This window comes from Protopterus annectens, chromosome 1.part1, assembly GCF_019279795.1.
Source record: "Protopterus annectens isolate FY-2018-M chromosome 1.part1, PAN1.0, whole genome shotgun sequence".
In the NCBI taxonomy this organism is placed as follows: Eukaryota; Metazoa; Chordata; order Ceratodontiformes; family Protopteridae; genus Protopterus; species Protopterus annectens.
Genome location: NC_056726.1, coordinates 1,874,172,266 through 1,874,199,915, shown reverse-complemented (window position 1 = coordinate 1,874,199,915; position 27,650 = coordinate 1,874,172,266). Strand labels below are relative to the sequence as shown.

General features: G+C 42.0%; 1 protein-coding gene across 11 annotated transcripts in view; it reads right to left on the bottom strand.

The window, feature by feature from the left end:
• LOC122812836 (protein 4.1-like) overlaps positions 1–27,650 on the bottom strand; it is a gene marked incomplete at its 3' end in the record, with an annotated part of 3,376,257 nt that overhangs the window by 1,484,278 nt on the left and 1,864,329 nt on the right. For all 11 annotated transcript variants that reach the window (XM_044084885.1, XM_044084929.1, XM_044084895.1 and 8 more), the window contains 1 exon segment: positions 2,118–2,205. In XM_044084885.1, coding sequence (XP_043940820.1) covers positions 2,118–2,205 — 88 coding nt within the window.

The window sequence follows — 27,650 nt, the reverse complement described above, 5'->3', positions numbered from 1 at the left end:
ATCTGATGGTGAGGGAAGGGAAGCTGCCCTGTCCTCCTTACCAATATCTTTTTCTAGTTAAACTTGGGAGGGCTGATCTCAATGTTTTAGCTTCTGCAGATTGTTTTGGGGCTTCCTAATTATGTACAAGTCTGCAAAGGAAAACTGCAGTCTTCCTGGACCTATTAGGATGACCCACATATGTGAGTGGATTATGGACTACCTACTGGGGAATGGAGATCATCAAAGTGGAGGGGGAGGGAGAAAGGGTGACTGTGGCTGGAATGCAGAAGCCTTCTATTAAGAGCTACACTCAAATGAACACATATCAGACCTGGTTGTGTTTTCTCAGTCGCTCTACAACAGTGAGAGTGTGGGGGATGGGGCACCCCTTGCATGCATCTATGCATAAGGTTGTGGAGGAAACAGTATCAATACTGATAAGAACTACATATTTGTGGAAGCATTTGCCAAACTGGCTTTCAGTGAGTTGACATAAATAGAAAAAGGTGCTGGTGGGACACTTTTGAACCACCATGTGATCCAAGTGCCAACAGATACTGGAAGAAAGGGATTAATGCTGTGACATGAATAAAAAACAATTCTGGTCTTGCTGTGATCTTATGTCCAGTATGAGACTGGACTCCAGCTTTTTTTTTTTATAACAACTCCCCATATGTCATAACCAATCTATGTTGGTACAGGAGAATACTACAGGTGTATAACAATCTCTCAAACAGCTGTAAATGTCAAATAAAACCTCAAAACTTAAACACTGACCTATAGAAATGAAGGGAAAACCTACAGTGTCTGACTGTGGTACAGTTAAGGTCAGGGAACTGGCCTTTTTCCAGCTGTAATGCGAGCTCAGATACAGTATATATAATTAGCAGGGGGTGTGGGGGCACAAACCTCCACACTGGGTAGGCAACATGATTTGTCCTTTGCAAAAAAAAAAAAGAAGCTGTTTAGGATGACCCCCCCCCCATCCCCGCTTTGATGTCTTGGATGTCGATGATGTATCATTCAACATTCAAAACATTTGATAAAATATCATAACATGGTATACCACATTGGTAGAAGGAAGGATAAAAAAAGGGACAAGAAAAGCTTGTGCCCTGGAAAAGGAAAAGAACCTGCTAAGAAAATGGTCTCAGGTCTCTAAGCAGAAGAGCCAAGAAACTGAACACAAGGCTCACCTTAGTTTCAGTCTTATGCTCTATGAGATTTTGCAGACTGTCAGATTTTTAGGTACAGTAGGAGGAAGGACCATCAGACTTCTCAACCTTCTTTGGGTGTACTGATTTTCCTAATCAAGAAGAAATGTATAAGGCTCCTGCACTAAATACTAGAGCTTCTCCAATGTCAGGTAGTCTTCTACCCCCCCACCCCCGGCAACAGAATACATGTGGGAATTCTGAAGGGTATCCAAAACGTTAAGGTGTTTGTCTCTGATGAAAACCTGTTAGCCTCAAGGGTACTTTTGACTGGAAGCCATGACAGTGACAAGTCCTAAAGCCTGCATGACGGAATGATGAGATAAATAACCACTAAGAAAAAAATGCAAACACAATGTTAAACAAAGAAAATCGGGTTCATAACAGATAAGAAAAACATCAAAAGACACCAAAAATAAGATTTTAATTCAGAGGTACTTCCTCCATGAAACAGGTGCATCTAGTGTATAATCAAATTCTTTCTTAAAGAGTTGAAACTGAATTACTCTATGTGGTCAGTGCATTACAGAAGTACGGTGTACGGGTTAGTAGCCTGGAAAAGAGTTCTGTGTTGCATAGCTTTGCTGCCTGTGTAATCAAATTCTAAATTTTTGCTGCAGGCCAATTACTTTGAGATCAGATCTGCTTCATTTCATGGCAATGAGCTGCTTGTGATAGTTGAGATATCCTAAATTACTTCAAAAGTAACACAGGTGTAATAAAAGTTGTACAAATTAATTAAAGGAACCAAAGCTTTTCATGCAGACCATTAGTTATTCAACTGTGAATAAATTAGTTGTGACAAATACTGACACGCATGCACAACTGTACGCAATAAGGTCAATCATCATACAGTTCAGTAAATAACAGAAAATAATGTTGTGCAATCTCCCCTTTCATAAAATATCTAATAAAATCTACCTTAGCTTGATGAAGGTCAACACCATACATGGAAAGCTTTTTGGCATTCTCCAGGAACTGAAGGTCAGCCTGAGCTGGAGTCATACATCTGCAAACAAAAGAAAAAGGAAAAATTTGGTCGTAAACACTGCCTCTCTACATATACACGCATACACATTGTTACCCCCCCAGAAGTCAGCTACATTTTCAGTTTGTCCATGGCTCAATTCCTAAATGATTCACCTTATTCATGTTCTGACCTCCCTATCACAAAACAAAAAAAAAACAAATAAATAAATAAAAAATACCCCCACTTTAAGTGATCAAACATAACCCATCATAAACAAGAAATCCTTTGCTTGATTAACATTCATCTAACTTTATCCTGGTGTGCTGCAGTTCTGTCTTGGCAACAAATAAGGAAACCCATGGACTCTGACAGTGAACCAAGAGGCCAAGATCCTGTTAGCACAAAGTCCTTTTTATTCTTCCTTCAAACATGGATGTCCAAATACAATATGTTACAACTGCTTTCTAATACAATCACGAGACTTTCAACAAAACCTCTCTCCTTCAGTTCCCTCTCTCAAGTCTGCTGCACTTCAAACTTCTGCCAGAGGCCAATGCAAAGAACCAGTGTCCCCTTCCCCAGCAAGCACATTACTTAGATACCTTTCTAATACTGTACTCTGTCCAATAATCACGTTTATATCACGTTATTGAAAGATGAAAATAGCGAACGCTATTTCATCGACCCCAAAATATCTAAACATGAAAATATGGAACATTCAGAACAGCTATTTTTTTTCCCATGGAAAAAATTTGCTGCTCCGAAACACACACACACACAACACAAGCACATCAAACAAACAGCAACCACACACACACTTTCTACATCTAATGCTACACTAAACTAAACATACACTACTATCTACCCATTTACTTTAACCCAAACCCTAAAGTCTGTCACTATTGCACACATGCCTAACCCGCTCCCTAACCCTAACTCACTTAACCCGCCCCTAACCCTAATGTACAAACAATCACACACTTACCTGAACCCAACCTGTAACTTTCCACCACACTGCTAAGAATAGCGAAGCCACAGAAACGGCCAACTAAATTCTTTCCCAAGGAAAGAATTTGCTGTTCTGCAGCTTCGCTATTCTTAGCGTTCGCTGAATAGTGTTCTATATCAGAACATTCAAAGTTTTAATACTTCGATGTTCTGATATAGACCCCAATAATCTGTGTTAACATTTAAGGCAGAAATCCATCTGTGGCACTGAGGCGGTCTCATAATACACATGCTGACTACAGATATTCTCATCCATTCAGATCTTTTTCCAGTCTTATCTGTGCTCCAACACTAACTTCAAATCTGAAGCTTGATCAAAGTATAGAAAACATTTTTATTCATTTTGCTAACCAGGTTTAAGTCCACTACTCCTAACGGTTTCTTCCACAGAAACTATGAAGCGCTGTTAGGTTACCTGACTTGCTTAAAATACTGAAGGATCCCAAACCAGGACTACAACATAGAACACAAGGGCAGTTCAGAGCTTTAACCACTTGTGCTAAACTGCCAAACACTCTAGGACTGCTAAGTATGGCCTAACTATAATCTGCTTTTACTAAGCTGTGAATAGTTTCGGTATAGGATTCACAGGTAGGTGTACTAGGCTATCGGCCCTGGGGCCTATATAAGCCTAGCCAAAAAGGTTCCCTGGCTTTCACAACCCGAGAAAATTATTTTCCTATACCCCTGTAAAGCAGTGCCGCAAAAGTGATCCCCAGGGTGAATTTTCTATTTCGCATCCAGTCATCAAGATATTTCTTAAAGAGGGCCAATGAGGAGCTTTGCTTGACATAAATGGGTAGTTTGTTCCAGAGCATGGGACGTCTCTGGGACAGGAATCTATCCCTCCAGCATGCTCTGTTTATTGTGGTGACATGGTTTAGGTCCCTGGAGCGTGTGGTTTGCAGAGATTGGGATTTCTTTAAGTGTAGCATGTCCAACAGCTCAGGGTTTCACATAGCTTTGTATGTTAGGCAGAGATCGCCTCTGAGTAGACGATATGTGAAGGAGTAGAGCTGGAGTTTTTTTAGACAGTCTGCGTATGGCATCTGTTTGAGGCTGGTAATCCTCTTAGTGAGGTATTCTTGTGGCCTTTCCAACTGTTGTAGGTGTCTTGTGAGATACATGCCAAACAGGGCATTGTACTCTCTAATGGGTCTGATGAGGGATTTGTGGAGAGGAAGAATGACATCCTTTTTTCTAAAGAACCCTTTTGTGATGAGATGCGCCACACAGAAGGATTTCCAGACTATTGTGGTGATGTGGTTATCAAAGGAGAGACTACTGTCCACCTGTGTCCCGAGGTCTCATCACACTTTCAGTGTTTAGTGAGCTACCGCCTATGTGGTAGTTCATGGGTACCGAGTTTTTCCCAAAGGGGATGACAATGCACTTCTTGGCATTGAGCTTGAGGCCATGACTCTGACACCAAGCATCTGTCTCTGAGAGGCCCTTTTGTAGAATGTTTACATCATTAGGTGATTCTATTATGGCTCCCAGTTTGCAGTCATCTGCAAACTTTGTTAGCCACAGACCTTCTGTGTTGGTCTGCATTTCAGAGTAGTAGATGCTGAACAGGAGAGGACCCAGGACCGAACCCTGTGGTACTCCAGACATCACTAGTCTGAAGTCGGACTTGGGAGTCGGCTACTTTTACTGTGTGGGTTCTGTCAGTGAGCCAGTTGCCCACTCACCTTGTGACATAGGGATTTATGCCCAATTTAGTGAATTTATCTATAATTCCAGAGTGGCGGATGGTATTGAAAGCCTTGGTGAGGTCAAGATAGGCTGTCTGCACTACCTTGCCCTCCTCTACGGCTCTAGTGACTGCTTCAAAGTCATCAATCAGGTTTAGTAAACATGATCTACCTTTTACAAACCCAAACTGAGTGGGGTCCAGGGTTTTGAGGTTATCTACGTCTTTGTTTATAAGCTCCAACATATGTTCCATGGCCTTGCAGACCAGGCTTGTCAGGCTAACGAGGTGGTAGTTTCCAGGGCCTGTGGTGGCACCCCCTTTGTGAAGTGGGATAACCATCGCTGTGCGCCATTCAGTAGGCACATAACCTGAGGTGAGGCTATGATGGAACATGCTTCTTAGGTGGGGTGCCAGTTCGTTCTGAAGTTCGTGCAGTACGCAGCCTGGGATGTTGTCTGGTCCCATGGATGCTGTGTCCTTGGCTTTGGAGAGTGCGATCTTTACTTGTTCATACGTGATTACAAGGGGCTTTGCATTTGTCCGGTATCAAGATGGGCTCTTTGGATTGTGAGGGGGGGGGGGTAAAGTTAGCAATAAACCTATCTGCCAGGATACTGGCAATATCGGGTGGTTCTGTATATTTAGTGCCATTGTGCTGTAGCTCAGAGTAGATCTGAGTGTTGCCACTGAGATTCTTGACATAGTTGTAGAATACTGTGTGGTTGTCTTTGGAATCAGTGGCGATTTTATTTTCTTAACTGGCTTTGCAGGATTTTATGAGGGATCTCAGCTTCTTGCTGAGGCTGACCAGGGAATTCCTCGAATCTTGGGATTTTACTCTTTTTTTGCAACAGCTTCTTCCTTCTGTTGTAGAGTTTGTTTATGGCAGGAGACCACCAAATTGGCTTACTTTTTTTTGGAGGATAGCGTCTTGGTTCTGTTGGGGATGGCACGGACAATGCACTCGTTTATGTGCTTATACAGTGCATTTGTGTAAGATTCAGCAGTCATACCTCTATTTTCCGTCTGCATGGGTGTCATGAAGTTTGCCACTTCTATTTTAAGAAGCATGAAGTTGGCTTTGGAGTAGTTTTTGATGGTGGTTTCCTTAATGGGGGGTGGGGGTGGGATATGGATGTCTAGGGTGATTAGCTTGTGATCGGACATGACCAGCGAGGAGCTGACCTCTGGCGTGGAACACCGGTTACCCATACTGGTAATGACCAGGTCCAGGATACTGCTGCCCCTGGTGGGGGTGTGGACAAGCTGATCCAAGGCACTGGAATTTATGAATTCCAGAAAACGTTAAGCCAATGAGTTGGTACACGAGTATTTTTCCCAGTTGATGGTGGGATAGTTGAAATCACCCATAATTAAGGTATTGGGTTGTACCTGAATATTTTCCAGTATCTTAAGAAATGCAGAGTGGGAATCCTGAGGCATGGTGGGGGATCTGTAACAAGCTACAACTTGGATTGCAGTCTTGCCCAGTGTTAGCTGCACTTGGATAATTTTGGATGCATTACGTTGAGCAACTAGCCTGGAGGTGTGGATGTCCTTAATGAATATGGGCACGCCTCCACCTTTATTGGTTCGGTCCAAGTTAGGTGGTCAAAAGGTGTGGTCTGAATTATAGTCTAGTAATGCAGGGGTGCTCTCTGGAGCTTTGAACTAGGTCTCTGTCACTGCACAAATGTCGATGTTCTTCATAGGTAAGAAATAGGCTAGATGCCCTTGTGGGCCATGTTAAGCCTAGCCAGCTAATTTCCCTTTTAAAGGAGAGAATCAAACCCTGTACACTGTACAAACAACCTTAACCATTATACCAACCTCTCCTCTCTTATCTCCAGCAGATTTGGGTTGGATTCCCATAACTTTCCCCTACACAAAGCATAACGGTGATCAAGTCACATTCCCTTGTGATGGCACTGGGACACAACTGTTTAATGTTTTGGATGATTTAACTACACTACGCTAAAACAGCCTGCTTTCATGTACTAGCAGAAAAGTACAAGCAGGGAAAAAAGTAAAATCTAAACAAACCTAGAGTCAGCTGGTAAATATGAGCATAAAAAAGTGTACAAATGTTAAATGTGGGTGTCATATTCTGACACATAAATGCTATTCTCTCTAAAAGGAAAAAAAAACTTTTGCTCCTTTTAAAGTAGCAGGCAGTTTATAACAGGCACGTAAGTACTAGTGTGATCAGATTTATCTTAAAAAAAAAAAAAAAAAAAAAAAAACATTTTTTATTTTCTTTTTAATGGTAGTAACCACTCGCTACATTTGTAACAGGTAGTTGCTACAGTTATAGCACATGCAGAGTGCTACAGCTCAACTTTTGCTGGAGACACAATACTGGCATTTAAAAGCCAGTATGCACTATTACTTAAGATCAGAGTCCTTGATCGTGCCCTCAACATTTTGGCCCACCTATGCTACTGGTTGTCAGCATCCCACCACCAGATAAACTCCTTTACTGATGACAGTATTAGAAATGCTATTTCTAGAGTGTATTTATCAATTCCAAATGTTTTTGACATCAGACTGAGGCAATATGATGTGCAGTCTTGCAAAAAGAACTAGCAGAAAGTAAAAGGACATGTATCCTACAGCTTTGAGGAACTGGTACTACTGTGACTGGAGGATGTAAACAGACTTTTTCACCGCTTGCATGTAAACTATTTCTCTTTCTCGAGTTAAAATTTTTGCTTGGACTCATTCTACAAGTGCCCATAGGGAATTACTTTTTAAGCTGGAGAAAGGGAGAACTTCTTGAATTTTGCTGTTACTCTTGTGAGTGGAGACATATGACTACATTGAAATAGCAGAGTAACAGGTCCAGAGCCACTATGCTCAAGGCAAATAAGGGTCAGTCATCAAGGTAAATAAAACAGTGCTTTGCTGTTTCATGAGGTATACATTACGAAAGCCAAATATCTGGTAAATACGCTCAGGATTGTAGACAGCCAAATGGTTGAGATGGAGATGCAACCTGAAAATGAGAATAAGCAACCTGGAGTAAAAGAAAAAATACTTTGATCTGGTCATATGAAGATGTCTTCATGTTCAGGGCTGCCATAGTGGAGTTCTTTGTTATATGAAGATGTCTTCGTGTTCAGGGCTGCCATAGTAGAGTTCTTTGTTATGAAGGATTGTTTTCAGAGCCACCACTGTGAATTTTGTTTGGCTAGGCCACTAGGGCAAATTCATTCAAATGCAATCACATCAAAACAGGCCTCCAAGTCCTAGCTATTTTAGGGCATCAACAGCCTGAAGTAGAAATGTTCCCTTCTGGTGATGAAGACATTGCTTTCATACTTTCTTTTACAGTTAAATGTTTTATTAAGGTTAAAAAAAAGACAATGTGAAGAGGTACATGGAATAGGAGCTGCATGCAGAATGAAGACATTCTATGGAATAAACAAATTTATGTACTTACCATAATGTTGGATCTTTCTCATCTTAGTCTGTGCAATATAACTGCTGGGTACCAAGCCACCTGTCAGATTCAATATGGCAATCACCTAGTACTCCTTGAGTTGAGCTCCTTCAGACCCCCCCCCCCATAAATCCCATGTATCCTCACTAACCTCAGAATGAGTCTGCCATTCAGAAAAGGCTTACACTATGGACCAAGTAGAAAGTAAGAAAGAAGGCTCCAAATTAACTAGTCTGCAAGTCTGTTGAAATGAAGTGGCAATTTGGCATAGAGAAGTGATATTGTATTGGATGGACTAGGATGAAAACGATCAAGCATTACGGAAAGTACATAGCTTCCACATCCTATTTCATCTAGTCCCATCCATACATCCCCATCCAATGTGGCTGTAGGGCAAAATCTCAAGCTACCAGTTTCCTGGGTGGCATCATGACACGATATCTTTCACAACTGTAGTTCCAACGAAGGTTTCAGACCTAGATATGACATCCAATTTATGTTTGGCAAAGGTATGCACTGCAGACCATGTTGCTGCAGCACAATTTTCTTCCAAACAGGAACCTCTGAAAAAAGGCAGTGGAGATTAAAAACAGATATGGTGGAATAAACTCTTAGTTTAGATGGTAATGTTTTATTTCTGTAAGAGTACAAAAAATATACAATTAGTAAACCATCTGAATTACATCTACGTAGAGATTTTCTTGCCCCCCCCCCCTTTTTATTGGCAAAGCAAATGAAGAAATGATACTATCTGAATGGTCTGGTTCTGTGGAGGTACAATCTAAGCTGTCTGTGAACATGTACTTTATTTGTCTTTGTTTACTGGGAAAGTCCAACAACCCAAATGTTGACTTGGATGAAAATAAACACTGGATCCTTTTTCAGCAGAGACCCAAGGAGAAAAGCTCCAAATTTAACACTACTTTTAACATACAAGTAAAATACAGTTGCATGATACAAGAATGCAAAAATACAGGTAGGTGTACATAAGAGAGAAAAAGTTTTACAAAAGCTTACATAAAATTATTTAGAAACAGAACATGCACATAGCTTGCACAGGTATACACAATTGTGAACACTCATTAGAAATAAACACAGGCTATTATATAGCCAAGACATATATAACACTGCAGAAGATGCTGTAATATTACCTGTGATTTATAGCAATTAACATTATGAAAAGAAGAGGAAGCTTAACTATGGAAATATTAGAAAGGGAAGAGAGTGGTTGATAATAAAAAATATAGTGCATTTTCTGGCTTGTTAAACTTGATTTCTGTATTAGTAGCTGTATTTAGAGCACAACCAAAAGCTGTTTGCTGAATTTCCTGTTTGCACTTAATTTTAAATCGTTTTTTTCTTAAAACTTGCATATTTTCTGTCCTTGACCTAGCACTCTTGTGTGGGGTCATTTACTGCACTGTTATAACTTGATATTACTTGTGAACCTCTGCTATCTCTGTAAAAAACAAAAACAAAAAAAAAATCTTGCTTTTTCCCACTTTTCTGAGAGTTAAAAAGTTCAGTTACAGGCTTGCTGTTCCTGAACTGTTTGAAAGTTTCTGTGAGGCCATTTTGCTTGGGCTGAAGGAGGGTCTCTGTGTTTATCAGTGGCAGTGACTAACATTGAGCAGCTTCCCTGCCCCGGAGAGGTGGTTACTGACTTGAAACTGTAGTTTTATTGGCCACTAGGGGTCATTTCCATAACTCCTTCATCTTCCTCTCTTAAAACCTAGTTGCCTCGTGGTTTGAGCGTCTTTTCAGGCTTGTTGGCTGTTGGTGAAGCACCCTCCAAGGCGAAAAAACGCTCAGAGAAGGGACCCACTTTTGAGATTTTCAGTATTTTTTCTGTTTATTTGCTAAGTTTTTCTGCATAGCTGCCTAGCTTGAGCATTTTCTGGCTTGTTAAACTTGATTTCTGTATTAGTAGCTGTATTTAGAGCACAACCAAAAGCTGTTTGCTGAATTTCCTGTTTGCACTTAATTTTAAATCGTTTTTTCTTAAAACTTGCATATTTTCTGTCCTTGACCTAGCACTCTTGTGTGGGGTCATTTACTGCACTGTTATAACTTGATATTACTTGTGAACCTCTGCTATCTCTGTAAAAACAAAACAAACAAAAAAAAAAATCTTGCTTTTTCCCACTTTTCTGAGAGTTAAAAAGTTCAGTTACAGGCTTGCTGTTCCTGAACTGTTTGAAAGTTTCTGTGAGGCCATTTTGCTTGGGCTGAAGGAGGGTCTCTGTGTTTATCAGTGCGAGTGACTAACATTGAGCTGCTTCCCTGCCCCCCGAAGAGGTTGTTACTGACTTGAAACTGTAGTTTTATTGTCCACTAGGGCACATTTCCATAACTCCTTCATTTGTCCCCAGAGGAGTGGTTTAGGGCAGTGACTTGTGGTTTGTTGGCCAATTTGGGTCATTTCCTATCTTATACAGCCAACTGCTTTAAAGCACGCATTAGCTTGATTTAGCCCGATTTAGCTGAGTTGCTACTGTTGCACACTAGGGCAGCGCCCGGTTAAGCAGGTTTAAACTATTCGGCTACCTAAAGTCCACTCTTCAAATTTTCCCTTAAAACTACCTTCCTCGAACTATACTACTGATCTAATCAGCGTATCCTATAATTAAAAAGATCATCTCTATTTGACTCCAAGTAGACTATTCTCTATCTGTTAAGCGTAGCAGTTGCTCCTACAGTACTTATTACCTTGATACGGCACTCTTGTCATAGATAGTACCCCAAAAAGGCAACCCCCATTTCTCGGTCACCCACGTCCCCCGGAATCTTTTTTAAGTTTTTTGTCTATTCCTTCTAGCATGTCGAGGGATCAGTTGCTAGTGTCCTCTCCTGCTCAGCTGGTGAACCTGGGAATATTGAGGCAATGTTACAATTGCCTCATGTACACAGAACAACCCTCTCCTCCTCCCACAAAACACAAATACATGCGAGAGATGCAACTATACGGCCAAACTGGAGGCTGAGCTCTCTCAACATAGGACTGGCAAGACCAGTCAGGAGGAGAAGGTTACCACACACACTATAGACCCAGTCTCACATATTACCATTACAACCTCAAATCATACACATAAACACACAAAGACATACTGGAGGCTCTGATCAAAAATCTACCAAAACAGCAGAGGCCACCAAAGCAGACACCCAAACAACCACCACCTCAGAACACAACACCTGCAATACATAGACCTCACAGTCAGAGTGTCAAACAGTCACAGCCCTTAAGGCCAAACACAATGCCAGACACACTAGTCATTGGTGACTCCATAGTCAGACACACTGGCGTCCGCACACCAGACTGAGTAAGGAGAAGGTCACAGTAAGCTGCCTGTCGGGCGCTAGAATCCGCCACATAACGCAAGCACTCAGGTCTCTCAACAGCAGGTACAAATATGATTCAGTCATCGTCCACGCTGGTGTAAACGACCTGAGACGTACCTCCTTGGACTACATGAAAAGAGACATTGAGGAGCTCTCTGATTATGTAGCCCAGACAGGTATGACCCTGACCTTGAGCAGTATCCTACCTTCACCAAGAATGATGCCACAATACAGAGATAAGATGATCAGCTTTAACAATTGGCTTAAACGCTGGTGTCATTCAAAGGGGATCCAGTGTCTGTCTGCCTGGGATGACATGCTGGACAAGCCACGCTGCTTCGCAAGGGACGGCTTGCACCTGTCACCCTGGGATTCGGATATTGGCAAAGGCTCTTGCCACCCCCATAGTGCCTTTTTAGGCAAGGCTCAAATTCTAAACCTACCACCCTAGAACACAAAAAGGAAAAAAACTAAGGGTAATGCTGCTCAATGCCAGAAGTCTAAATCTCAAAATGCACGCACTCGAGGCCCTTCTCAGTATGGAGAACATCGATGTCTGTGCTGTGACAGAAACCTGGTTCAAGGCTCCTGAGAGCACCCCAGCTATCAGGTTTTACCTCATATCATGCGTTCCGGCCCCAAAATCTGGACAATACCAAGAAAGGAGGGGTATCCATATTCATCAAGGACACCCACACCTCAAGACTGGTGGCAACGCACGATGCATCGGAGACCATCCAGGTGCAATTAACCATAGGCAAGACTGCTCTGCAAATTGTAGCATGTTACAGGCCACCCTCACAAACTCAGGAACCTCACATGGCCTTCCTGAAAACACTAGAGGGATAAATGTATCACCAAACACCATCATACTAGGTGACTTCAATTACCCTAATATAGACTGGGAACACTACTCAAGCCCAAACACCCTAGCCCAAAAGTTCCTGGAATTCATAAACTCAAATGCCATGGAACAACTAGTCACCATCCCCACAAGAGGAGATAACATACTTGATCTCATCATCACGAACATGGGAGCACAATGTTCAACACCGGAGGTGTACCCCTCACTGGTGAGATCAGACCACAAACTAATCTCGCTGGAGGTCCTCATCCCACCCCACCAGAAATAAAAGACCACAGTAAAGAACTTCTCAAAAGCCGACTTCACACTTCTAAAGACTAGTGTGGTCTCCTTTAAGGCCCCCGAGCCGGCGGAAAACAGTACTCAAGCCGCTGAATCACTTACAAATGCCTTCTACCAGCACCTGCAGGACTGCATGGATAAGGCAATCCCAAGCAAAACAAAGACTCTTTGTACCAAAGGCAAGCGTCCAGTCTGGTGGACCCCAGCCATAAACAAACTCTACAACAAAAGGAGGAAGCTACTACAAGATAGAGCAAAATCCTTAAAAGGTAAGACACCCTTGATCACTATAAGTAAAAACTTAGAGCTCTCATAAAATCATCCAAAGCAAATTTGAGAGAAAAATAGCTAAAGACTCAAAAGACAATCATAAGGCCTTCTTTAGCCATGTTAGAAACCTGGGAGGAAACTCCCAGATATGCTCAAACTAGTCCAAAATGATGTGAAGATTACTGATCCTATAGACATTGCCAACATACTGGCTGACAGGTTCAGTGCAAACTTCTCCCCTCCCCAAAGGAGAGATATCTATACCAAACGATTGCCGCCCCCACACATCTCCGGCGCCCAAGAGAGAACTGCTCTCTCCAAAGCAAAAACACAGCATCCATGGGACCTGATGGTGTCCCGGCTGTGTGCTCCATGAACTCAATGAGGAATTAAACCCACAGCTAGGACAGCTGTTTAATCAAAGTCTTACCTCTGGATACGTACCCAGGGAGTGGCGCACTGCAACTGTGGTACCACTTCACAAAGGCGGTGCCTCCACCGACCCTGGAAATTACCGGCCCATTAGCTTGACAAGCCTTATCTGCAAAGCCATGGAGAGGATCATAATGGACCTCATAAATAAAGACATAGGAATTTGCAGACTTTGGATCCAACCCAGTTTGGCTTTGTCAAAGGCAGATCATGCCTTTTAAACTTGGTTGACTTTTTGAAACAGTCACCAAAGCCATTGATGAGGAAAGGCAGTCCATACAGCCTACCTCGATCTGGCTAAGGCCTTGATACAATACCCCATTCGGGTATCATTGAAAAACTCATCAGCTTAAATGTCAACCCATACATCACAAGATGGGTTGCAAACTGGCTGAGTGACAGAACCCACAGGGTCAGAGCTGCTGGCGCCATGTCAGACTCAAAGCCTGTCACAAGTGGTGTCCCACAGGGCTCAGTCCTGGGCCCACTCTTGTTTGGCATCTATTTTCCAGTACAAGCAAACACAGGAGGGTTATGGCTGACAAAGTTTGCAGATGACTGCAAACTGGGCCATAGTAGAAAACACATCTGACACAGATATCCTTCAGAAGGGTCTCACAGAAGCGGATAACTGGTGCCAGAGCCACGGCCTAAAGTTAAATGCCAAAAATGCATAGTCATACCCTTCGGGAAAAACAAGGTTACCCCTAGCTACCAAATAGGTGGCAATCCACTGAGCACAGAAGAAGTTATCAGGGACCTGGGGACCCAGGTTGATAGTAGTCTGTCATTCGACACCCATGTAGCTAAAGTAGTTAGGAAGACCTTCTACATTGCCCACCTTATCATGAAGGGATTCTCATCTAGATCAAGGGAGGTCATAGTCTCCCTTTACTCATCACTCATCAGACCAATGATTGAGTACAATGCCCCATTCGGAATGTATCTGACCCGACACTTGCAGCAGCTGGAGAGGCCACAAAGTTCCTCACCAAAAGGATAAAGGGTCTCAAAAATCTGTCCTATGCTGCCCGACTGAAAGAACTCCAGCTCTATTCAGTCGCTACCGCTTGCTCAGAGGTGACCTTTGCCTAACATACAAGGCCATGTCAAACCCAGATTTGATGAATATGCTTCACCTCAAAAATCTAGATCCATCAGAGCCACAAGGGCGGGAGACTTAAACCTTGACACGGCTATTAATAGGGCGTGCTGGAGGGATAGATTCATCACCCAAAGACTCCCTATGCTGTGGAACAAAATCCCGGTACATGTGAGGCAGAGCACCTCGCTGGCCTTGTTCAAGAGAAATCTTGACCAATGGATGGGAGATCGCAGATATACCCCAGGGATTACCTCAGTGTCACTGCTCGACAGAGGCACAGCAAAATAATGGGTATAGTTCCCCATACTAAAGGGGTGGCGTAAGCCACAAAACGATGGGCTAGGCTTGTAAATGCCCTCGGGCAGATAGCCTAGTATGAACCTATGAACCTATGAACCTATGTTAGTAGTAGGGCAACTATGAAAGTATTGTTACATTTAAGACCGAGTAGTAAAGCAATGAAGAGCATGAGAAAGGTTGGGGCTACTTGGACTGTTATAAGGACAGCGATGAAACTGTTACACAGGAAGACTGTGAGATAGTGGCTGATCTAATTCTGGCCTTAATCATTTTGGTTGATTTAGGTAACCCTCTGATGTTACTCTCAGAATACAGGATGTACTGACTTGTCAGGGTGACCCTACTCTTGTGAATTAAGTATGGTGAAATAGATGACAATGCACGTAATTTCTGAAATCTGCTTGGTTGACATAACTGCGACCAACAGCAGAGTTTTCCAAAGGAAAAAAAAAATTTAAATCCATAGAAGAGACTGGCCTGAAGTGGGGTTTTGTTACATCATCTAGGACAAAACTGATGTCCCCAAGGAAGAGAATATATTGTACTGGCAGACACAGAAGAAATATACCTAAGAGAAAGCCTTTATAAAGTTCGTATGAATCCAGGGAATCATTTTTTAACCAAAGGTGGAAGTTTGAAAATTGATACAAATCATATTTTAATGGTACAGATCCTGCCTCATAAAAGGTTCAAAGAAACAGTAAACCTTCTGGAATAGAAACAGAATAAGGTTTCCACCTTTCGTTGTGGCGAAAAACAGACTTGGGACATGCCCCCTTCCACTTCATATAACCCTGCCTATATCCCACCTATTTTGTGATGTCACCATTACATCATCTGAGGGGGGACACCCTCTTTTTCCATTCACAATGTCTTTTTCTGCAGTTTTGTTATGCTTTTTTCTATTAAAAAAATAGTAAATCCACAGATTTAACAAACCTCAATAGTCTGTTACAGAATATCAGAGTCTGTACAGTGTTTTTTCCGGGCTACCAGACAATAAGTTTGATTTCCGGATAGTCTGGAAAAAATGGAGAGGGGGCAATGCTAAAACAGAAAATGGGTCTAAGTCATGTACTTTAGTCTACACACAGAAACACTTCCACTTACTATTGTAGAGTTTATGGGGGAATCGCTTTTATGAGACAAGTAAGACGGGAAATCAGACTGTTAATCAAGAAGCCCATGGGGGGGGCTTCCTTAAATGAGGCCTGAGCAGGGGAAATCAAATCTGACAGGGCCAGAGTGGGCAATGAAAATTATTGCAGACTTGCATGTCAAGGCTTTCTGTAATTAGAGGAATTGGTGGAAAGGCATTGAGGAATCCAGCAGGCCACTGCAAGACCCTGCCGAATGGCGCACTGCTACAGTCATACCTCTCCACAAAGGAGGAGTGAATACAGACCCTGGGAACTACTGCCCCATTAGCCTGATGAGTCTGATATACAAAGCTATGGAATGCATTACCATGGACCTAATAAACAAGGATATAGGGAATCTCCAAACTCTGGATGCCATGCCTGCTCAACTTGATCGACTTCTTTGAGTCAGTCACCAGAGCTGTGGATGAAGACAAGGTGGTTCATACAGCCTACCTTGATCTTGCCAAGGGTTTTGGTACCATTCCCCACTCAGGAATCATAGAAAAACTCACTAAGCTTGGCATCAACCCCTGTATCACTAGGTGGGTTGCAAACTGGCTCACAGACAGAACCCACAGTGTGAAATTAGCTGACTCCAAGTCAGACTGTCGATTAGTCACAAGTGGAGTCCCACAGGGTTCGGTCCTGGGCCCTCTCCTGTTTGGTATCAATGTCTCTGAAGTCCAGGCCAACACGAAGGGGCTCGGGCTGACAAAGTTCGCAGACGATTGCAAGTTGTGAGCTATTATTAACTCCCCAAGTGATGTTGACATCCTAAAGAATGGCCTCACTGTGACCAATGACTGGTGTTAGAACCATGGCCTTAACTCATTAACCCCAAGTACCTTTTCATGGCGCTTGTGTGCTTAAACCCAAGCGCGCCATGGGAAGATACAAATTGAAAGCCGTTACTACCGAGTGCCTTCCACAAGCGAGACAAACTGTACTGCAGAGTTGTACTTCACCTTAATGTAAAACACACTGAAATTGTAACTGAATGTGTAATTTACCTTCTGTAGTTACGATTCAGTGTTTTTACATTAAGGTCACACTAAAATTCTATTAGAAAATCTGGTTTCAAAGTTCCTGATAAAGCAAGTGGTGGCAGCCAATCGGATTCTTGCAATCCAAGCCACCACTTGCATAACTCACTTCCACCCTCAAACTAAATTTCTTTTGTTTTTCTCCAAATAAAAAGAGGGACCAGCAGCAGGTATTTCCTTTCTTTTTGCAAAGAATTGGAGATTTCACCTGCTACTGGATCCTCTATTTTATTTTCGGCACTGAAGGATTTTAAGGATCACACTACAAACAGTTCCCATTCTGTTTGGCCTTTTCCCCTTCCCATACCTGCATGTCCTTGTTGCGTGCATCGGAAACTGAGCAGAAGTGGTCGGATGAGGTTCTGACCTACTTGTTTATGTACCATACCACTGTTGGTTGAGTCCAACCAAAAAATTAGGAATAAGGTGGGGAATACTGGTAATTGCTCACAGGAAAGGGTTGTCCCTCAAGATCACGTGCAATCTTTAGTAATCGAATCTACCATTGTAAGGTAGTGCATCAAAAAATAAAATAATCCTTGATCGTCTATAGCCCTACAAGTTTAACAGCTTAGCAAACACTAGAACCAAGGACCTAAATCTTCAGCAGCAGTTAAATATAATGCAATGGAGTCAGATTCATTGTTTAGTGCCTCCCTCATTTGTACGATAAGCTGCCCTTGAAGGTTAAGCAGTATGATACATTACCACTCCTCAATTAGAACAGGGATGAATGAATGGGTACCCTCAAATTGACACAAACACTAAACGGTCTAGCTCTCAAGAAACAGGTTATAGCTGGAGAGTAAGTAATGGCAAAGTTATCAATGGTCATGAGGCAAAAATTGTTTTCAAACTCCTACAAATGAAAAATTACATTTAGTTGGGGTTACATTTATTACCTACTGGCTAAATGTAAATAGGCTAAAACTAAGTTAGTCTACTGTATTTCAATACACCTAGTCTGCGTAACTTTCAAAATGAAAGGCATACTCAGGCAACATCCTGTTACTGAGCACTGCACAAAGATGGGTGGATGGCATTACTTTTCCTCAGAGGCAACAAATGTTTGTCTCAATTTTTTTTACCTGACAGCAGAGATTTCAAAATGCAGTCTCAAACACCAGCTGCATAATAGGCATACCTTTTCAATTTAAATTGTTAAATCAACTTATTTTGAGCATTCTTGGGAAACTGTCCCCACTACCCATATACAAACTCAAAACACTTTTCACATAATACTAACCATTTTTCCTCTCTACTGTGCCAATCGTGTTTCTCGTAGAGTAAACACATTGCCACAAACTGATATCTCTCTCCATACTTCAGGTTTTGAGTCTTCAGTAAATCCAGTGTGTGGATGCATGACAAGAGCTCCATATGTTGTCTACCCACCTATCTGTCCATCCGAGGTCTTCCACTTTGCAGCTTTCTCTCCAATAATCCACTTTTAATAATATCCGCGCTGAACAACAGGTGAATAATTTAAGTACAACTCCCAGAATGCTTAAACAGCATAGCAGTGAGGGTGGAATGGTGTATGATGTGCTTGTGTGTCTGCAGAGCATCCTCTGCCGAACTGTTAAAAATCTACGGCTCCAATCATCCATGGATTCACACTGACTCACGGCCCATTTTACTATTCATCTGTGGTGCTTTTTTTCTAATCCTCTTTTCAGTTGCAGTTTTCCTGGCTGTTAACAACTGAATAAACAGACTACTATAATTACTCTGAAACAGTTATGTGAAGTTCATACCAATTCGTGAGGGAAAGATATGCATATATTTGCTGTATTACTATGCATCCTAAAGTTATTAAGTTTTTTAGCTGTATGTATGTGATCTGCAGTGTGTTTTACACAGTATAGCTCTCAAATAACTGAAGTGACTGTGTAACTCCAACTGATTATTTGAGACTCTTTGTTTCTGTGGGGCAGCTTTTCCGAGTTAGCGTGAAAAACTTAGTTGACATGGTTTTCAGAGAAAAAGTGATGCAAACTACCTGCTGGGTTGGGGGAGGGTGACAGTAAGAGCACACCAGTGCAAAATTAAATTATGTGGCTACACCCCTGGTCTACACAAACCAAATGCTTTTACAAAGACAGGAACCTGACAAATGTGGGTAATAAATTAGCGCAACGTCTGGAAAAGCAAATGACGTCATTTGTTGGCAGTATAATGGTTCGCGCTTATGGTTCTTGGAGTAAAATAAAATAGTGTTCTAGGAACAGTGCGCACTTCCTTCTTTCTCTCACTTTGAAAATGAGTCGGCATTGTTTTTTTTTTTTTTTTTTTTTTTATAAATGTGCCTTTAAATCACTGAAAATATAAATAAAAGAGAACAGACTATGAGAATAAGGTCACCAGCACTAGGTGTAAGTGCAGAATAACTGAAAGGCATGATGCAGACTTCTACAAGTGAGGAACTTTCTGAGCCATGTACTTTAGTAAACAGTCAGTAAAACATTCGAAAAAGTTAAGTCCTTAAGATTTATGCAACTTGAGGACAGGCTGCTGTTAAATGTTGTAGCATTTGGTATACAGGATTTTTGAGTTGTATGTGGTCACTGTTTTGTGGAGGGCTCTGGTGTTTAGTTTTCCAATTTGAGTGCTTTGGATCATTGTTTTACAGTGTTTGTGACTCTTATTGTTTATGGTGCCAACTTGATTGACATTCTGCTAGGGCTGTCAGTTAAGCATGCTAGTTTTTAAATGTTATTTTTATTTTGTGAACACTAAAAGGTTTACGAATGTTTTTAGTCAAGGAGGCCAGGTTTCAGTTTTTTGTAGCAGGTCCTTTAGGAAAGCTGGACAACTGTGGAATTCCAAGTATGGGACTGGACAATGGCTGTGTCTGTTCAGACAACTGCAGTTGACTGTTCCTTATATATTTGCTTCTTATTCCTGCCATAGTAAAATGTCCTGCCAGGCAGGATTAAGGTACATTGTAATAGAGCTTTCTTTTCTTTTGCATATTTGAAAGGGGTGGAATTTCGAACCATTTTAGAGGCGACTACATGGTTCTCCTACATACTTTTACAAAGCATTACGTACTGGATTATTTTTCCTGGCCCAGGACTGCCTTTGCTGATCAGACCGGCTCCTTATTTCTTCTGAAGGTAAGTGAAAAGGGCAATCCGTTTCCATGCAAACCATATCTATATAGTTCTCAGGCCATTCAGTGCTGCTATTCTCACTGAGGAAAAAGCCCCCCCCCCCCCCAAATGTCAGGACACACCACTGGAGATGTGGCTACTTCTGGGGCCTTTTGGAAAGGGGGTTGATTCTATATGTGGCAGCTTGGTCCTCAGTGCACACTTCAGCTAAACACTACCAAACTGACTTATTTTCCAATGTCAGAATAAGGTTAGCTAACCCTATTCTCTGAGGTCTTCAGGGCTTTTGTTTTAATCCTCTACCGTTTCTATGCTTTGGCAATAACCTTTTACAGTTTGCTACTACAGCAGTCATATAATGATGAACAGAGTGCAACTGCAAGTAAACATTCCGTAACAGTAACGTTTGAATAGATCACTGTGGCAGTACTGTCTCTCTCCACTCCTTATTGTGTTTTTCTTGGCTGTTTACTGCTTTCCTTGGTGCGGTCATAGTCACCTTGTCCCTTTATTTCTGGCGTGACATAAGTTGACTCCTTTTGACATACGTGATCATGACAAATATTTTGGGTGCAGCCTCCCTTTATAAAGACAAGAAAGCTGTGAATTTTGGGCCCTATACATCATATCTATTGCATGCTGTTCTTCAGCTGGGGTACGGTATATGAGGCACCCAAAAGCTTTTGTATACTGCCCATATATCCAATATCCTTTGCAGGATAACATTCCATAACAGCTTTTTGCTACTGCAACAAGGATCTATTTCATTTTTTTGTTTGTTTTATTAAGTTTACTTACACAAACATACTTTGCCTGGTAAACACATTGAATTCCAGAGACAGGTACTGTGCTGTAGGGCCTTTCTCTAGCAATGTTTCATCTTGTATAGAACTTTCAGCAGCTTTCACTTGTGATATCGCTTGTATATATATATTTTTTTTTACTGAGGAACCTCTGTGGATGTTCCACTTGTTGGATATGCCTGGTCAGTTATGTGCTAAAGGGGGCATTGTACTTAATAGGTTTGAAGAATGTAGAATACAGTGGAACATTGACTTCCTTGGGCCTATACGTCTTAACTTTGTTTGTGCGTTGCAAAACATAGAATGATTTCTCACTAATGTAGACATGTGATGGTCAATGGCTAGAGTAATGTCTGCATGCCCCCAAATCCCTGACTATTGAGACAACTCTTAGGAATGTGGTGTCAGTATGACAGTTACAAGGGCTGGATGACTTCCTGGGGGATACCGTTATGTATTTCTTGCCATTTAGTGTTAGTCCATGGCTCAGATGCCAGTTATTTGTCTGTGTTAGCATTTGTGGCACTGGTTCATTTGAGGTTGTGGACATAGCTCAAGAATGTCTTGTGGTTGTCCTTGGACTGGTAGGACAAATGTACCTCAGATTTGGGTTTGGTAGATTTTACTTATCTTCAGATCTGTTTGTTTAGTTTGAGATGGCTTTTTATCTTGCTGCATGCTTTTGGGTTGGATGGTGAGTGTTTCCAATAATACATGAGTTTCCTGGGTCACAGATGGGGTACTATGACTTCCAAGTAAGTGCTGTGGGATTTGGCTTATGGTACTTTTGAAGATGGAGAAGCTCAAGTTCATTGCCCTGTTTGACCAGCCATGAGACTTAAAGTCATACACAACCACCTTTAGTCCCTTGTCTGTATAGTAGCTGGTCAAACTTAACTAAAAGGCCCTGCCACTGAAAATGGGCTCTCGTAAGCCCAGTGGACCTTCCCAGTAAGTAAACAAATGTCATAAAAGGTAGAGTATACAAAGGAAACATGATTTGACTATTATTTCCTTTATTTCCTACCAGTACTTGGTTCTGTTAGCAGTTTCTGTTTGATTTTGACCTGCAAAATATTGTATTACTACTTTCTGGTATTTGACATAGCACATCTTCCATTACTTACCTAGGCTACTAATTCTAGCAAAACTCCCTAGAATCAATTTCTTACAGATATCTCCTGATTTACTTGTTCACTATTTCAAGCATGGAGCTACCATATGTTTGGGCTTTTTTTCTTGGCTTTGTCAGTCATTTGTGGAATTTAGCTGGGAGGGCTCAATATCTAAATGTTATACTATTTTACTGAATTACTCAGATTTTCTCCTTGCTGACTATGAGTCTGTGTTACATAACAGCTGCACAAGGTAATATAAAGAATGCCTATGTTATCTGCAGCAATTATAACCTGTGTCTGAGCATGCATAACTTTGCAGGACATTATCACCGTGCAGTTACAACATAGCACCGAGTCATTATCACTTTTCAAGCAAAACTGTCAGCAGTTGTCACTGTTAATTCACATAAGTAGAAATCGTTATCACATTGATGAATGCACAAGTCAGATTTGGCTTTTTCTCCACTTGGAGTCACTGTAATCCAACCCCCACCACTACCACTTTCTGTCATTTGTACAATTTCAAGAAATGTAACAAATGTGTGTATGTGGAAGAATACATTTTACATTGTTTACTTTTTTTAATTATAAGGCAATGACAATATCCAAACTCATATGTTGTCTTTATTAATTTGAGACTATCCTGCACTGTTGTGTTAAAATATTTCCTGTGCATTTTGAACTGTGAAGTCATTTTGTAGAGTTACTGATGACAGTCTTGTTCTTATTTTACATTTATACCTATCTTTGTGGGTGAAACCTAGGCAGCAGTGGTGCAGCGGTTAAACTGGAGACCTGATCTGAACTGGTAAATCTGTCACCGGCTCCAAAAGACTGGGTGCCAATATTCACATCATAGATGCGCTGCCTTCTGTCGGCCCCGAAGCCAGTGGAGTTGAAGAAGCAAAGTACAGTTTTGTACCTACCATAAATGTAGATGTTTGAGTGTATACACTGCTGCAGTCATTACACTTGGGTTATCCTGCCGTCAGGCAGTTCCCCAGTCAGCCTGAGTTCCAAAGTCTTGGTCCGGCGTCGGTTGCTGTCACCTCCTCCCGGACGTCAGTGTGACAGGGGTATATAAGATGCAGCAGACGCCATTTTCTTCAGTTTTTCTTGCCCCAGATGTCAGGTGCCTCCAAATAGGTAGACAATTCCAATTGCTAATAAAACATACATAAGAAAAGCAAAAAACAACTTACAGCTACCAGCAAATACTCCCCATAGGTAGTAAGGGTAGACAACATAGGTACATACCAGCCAGTAACAGGGGAAGGAGGGAGGGTAACCTGGACTGCAGCAGTGTATACACACGAACATCTACATTTATGGTAGGTACAAAACTGTACTATGTTCATCGTGTTACACTGCTGCAGTCATTACACTTGGGTAGAATCAAAAGCTGAGGTAGGGTGGCTGGTTCTATAAGGCATTAGGGGTGGCTAGAAGGCTCTGCAGCACTGCAGTGGCGAAGCCAGCTCTGGATTTAGAGTATAGAGGCAGATGGTAATGCTTGGTGAAGGTATGTACAGAACTCCAAGTTGATGCTTCCAAAATACCCTTGGTAGGTACTCCCCTGAGGCAGGCAGTTGAAGTGGCTGTTGCCCTGGTGGAGTGAGATCTAATGCTGCTAGGTACAGGTTTTCCATGGTATGTGTAGCAGAAACGTATAGAATGTCCTATCCATTTTGAAATGGTCTGTTTTGAAATGGCTTTTCGCTGTGCTCCTGCAGCATATGCTACCAATAATTGCTCAGATTTTCTGAAAGCTTTGGTTTTGTCCAAGTAGAAGCGTAACTGCCTGTGAATGTCCAAAGAGTGCAGTAGTCTCTCCTCTTTATTCTGTGGTTTAGGATAAAAAGTTGAGAGGTGAATAGTTTGGTTTAGAGCCACACTGGATACCACCTTTGGCATAAACGTAGGGTTAGTTCTTAAAGACACCCTGTCCTGGTGGAAAATGAGGAAAGGTTCCCCTGCCATTAGTGCATGTAATTCTGAAACTCTTCGTGCTGATGTTATTGCCAGGAGCAGAGCAGTTTTCCAAGAGATGTATTTTAATTCTGCTGTGTTAGCTGGCTCAAAAGGTGGTAAGGTTAGTTTTTCCAAAACAAAGTTGAGGTCCCAAGTTGGAGTAGGTGCTCTACGGGGTGGTCTTATGTTTTTAGCCCCTCTGAGGTACTGTTTTAACAGAGGATTAGAGAAAATTGGTGGACCCATGTTGTAATGAGCAGAGTTATTTGCTAGTAATTACAGGTGTGGGGGTAGCCACATTCTTTGATTTCCTGTCCTTGCCTAGTTAAGTGGTGCATTTGTGAAATATTTCTGCTTAAAAACCTCAGCTTTGGCCGGCTAACAACTTGGTTATATTCAACTGGACGTATAAGAGAATTTAAGTACCTTTATCTGCACTTTTTAAAAAAAAAAAAATACAGTATTTAATTTGATTTAGACTGTGTTGAAGGAATATTAACTGAACTGGCAGTCTTTGCCCCTCAGCCTGCCTCTGGGCTCATCTCATTTGCTCACTCAACTGAGTGCAGTGAGATCATATTCTGATTTCAGGCACTCCTACTGTGTACAAAGAGAGCATCTGGGAATCAGACAAAAAAAAAATTAAGCTCATTTCCTGCCTTTCCTGTTAAGTGGTATAGACTATTTGTAGGCTTCTGAGCCCCCAAGCCCTTCTGTGTTTGAGGGAAGCCTTCCAGCTTGTTTTATTTTCTTATAACTAGCCAGTTTTCTAGTTTCAGCTCTCAAATCTGTTTCTTTGATCTCAGCACTTGTTCAGAAAAAAAAAAAAAAAAAAAAAAAATTCATCTGCTTTTACTGTACTTGTGTTTCTACCTACTTCATTTTACTTTTGCATCATCTTAAAAATACTCAATTGTATTTATTACTGCTTGGTGTAACTCATTCTAAGCCTTTTGGTTTAAACACTTGGGCTTCGGACCAGTTGTTTTGCACTGAGAGGGTTTGTGGTCTGCACTGTTGTGGCAGAACAGGTAGCTTACATCCTTCTAGGTTGGGAACTGCTGATTGAGGGCTCAGTGTCTGTTATTCTAAAAGTGTATTAATTCTGGTTTAAGCACTTGGGCTTTCAGGCCAGTTATTTTACATTAAGAGGGTTCGTGGTCTGCACTCTTGTGGGAGGAGAGGCTGGACTCTGCCCTTCTGAGTTGGGAATTTCTGGTTAAAGGCTTATAGTGAATGCATATCTGAACTGCTTCTTACTGAAGTTGGTGCACCTTGTTTGCTGTGGCATAGACTGGATTCGGGCCTGCTGGATCTAGCGTTGTTTGTGTAACTTGAGCACTAATCCAGACATTCTCTAAAGTATTCAATTGTATTTATTACTGCTTGGTTGTAACTTGATTAAAGTGTAGCTATCATTCTAAGTCTTTTGGATTAAGCACTTGGGCTTCAGACCAGTTGTTTTACATTAGGAAGGTTTGTGGCAAGCACTGTGGTGGCAGGACAGGTAGCTTTCATCCTTCTAAGTTGGGAACTGCTGATTGAGAGCCCAGTGTCCAAGTGTATTAGTTCTGGTTTAGGCACTTGGGCTTCAGGCCAGTTATTTTACATTAAGAAGGTTCATGGTCTGCACTCTTGTGGGAGAAGAGGCTGGACTCTGCCCTTCCGAGCTGGGAATTTCTGGTTAAAGGTTTATAGTGCCTGAATATTTGAACTGTATCTTACTGAAATTGGTACACCTTGTTTGCTCTAGCATAGACTAGATCCAGGCCTGCTGAATCTAGCTTTGTTTATATGCTTGTTGTTTGTTTGCTTGTTATTCCCTGGAAGCTAATTCCACCTAATACGCGGCTTCTCAGCGCTTCTGTGGATCACTAGTGATATCTGCATTGCTTACTGCACTTATTTCCTTGTTTCACTTGAAAGAAAGTTACTGTTTGTCGTTTTTGCATTTAGTTACTTGTAACACATTGCACTCAAGTTACCTGGCACTTGCTCACTAAAGCAATTATATAAGTCAGCACTAAAAATTAAAAGCACTACACCCTCACTCCCCACTGGCCCTTGTTTTCAATTATTAAGGAATTCCCAATATTATTCTAGCATGTCCAAAGGTCAGTTGTCAATCTCCTCTCCGGTCCAGCTGGTGAATCTGGGAATCTTGAGGCAATGTTATAACTGCCTCATGTACACAGACAATCCTCTCCTCCTCCCACATAACACAAATACTTGCGAGAGATGCAGCTATTTAGCCAAACTGGAGGCTGAGCTCTCTCAACTCAGGACTGGCAAGACCAGACAGGAGGAGAAGGCAACTACACACACCACAAAACCAGCCTCACATAATGCTACCACACCATTGAATCAAACACAAACACACAAAGACATACTCGGAGGCTCTGAGTAAAAATTTACCTAAACAGCAGAGGCCTCCAAAGCAGACACCCAAACAACTGCTACCTCAAGACACCCCACAAGCAACACATAAACCACAAAAGCAGTGTGCAAAGCAGTCACAGCCCTTAAAGCCAAATACAACACCAAACATACTTGTCATAGGTGACTCCATAGTCAGACACACTGACGTCCCACTCACCAGGCTGAACAAGGAGAGGGTCACAGTAAGCTGCCTATCGGGCGCTAGAATCCGCCACATAACACAAGCACTCGGGTCACTCCACGGCAAGTACAAATATGACACAGTCATTGTCCATGCTGGTGTGAGCGACCTGAGGCGCCTCCCTGGACTACATGAAAAGAGACATAGAGGAGCTCTCTGATTATGTAGCCCAGGCAGGTATGACCCTAACCCTGAGCAGTATCCTTCCTTCACCAAGAATGATGCCACAATATAGAGACAAGATGATCAGCTTTAACAATTGGCTTAATGTCTGGTGTCATTCAAAGGGGATCAGTGTCTGTCTGCCTGGGATGACATGCTTGACAAGCCACACTGCTTCGCAAGGGACGGCTTGCACCTGTCACCCTGGGATTCGGATATTGGCTAAGGCTCTTGCCACCCCATAGTGCCTTTTTAGGCAAGGCTCAAATTCTAAACCTACCACCCTAGAAAACAAAAATGGGAAGAAACTGAGGGTAATGCTGCTCAATGCCAGAAGTCTAAATCTCAAAATGCACGCACTCGAGGCCCTTCTCAGTATGGAGAACATTGATGTCTGTGCTGTAACTGAAACCTGGTTCAAGGCTCCTGAGAGCACCCCGGCACTATCAGGTTTTACCTCATATCATGCGTTCTGGCCCCAAAACCCGGACCACACCACAAAAGGAGGGGGTGTATCCATATTCATAAAGGATACCCACACCTCCAGGTTGGTGGCAACGCACAAAGCGTCGGAAACCATCCGGGTGCAACTAACCATAGGCAAAACTGCTCTACAAATTGTAGCATGCTACAGGCCACCCTCTCAAACTCAGGAACCCCACACAGCCTTCCTGAAGACACTGGAGGGTATAAATGTATCTCCAAACACCATAATATTGGGTGACTTCAACTACCCGAATATAGACTGGGAACATTACTCAAGCCCT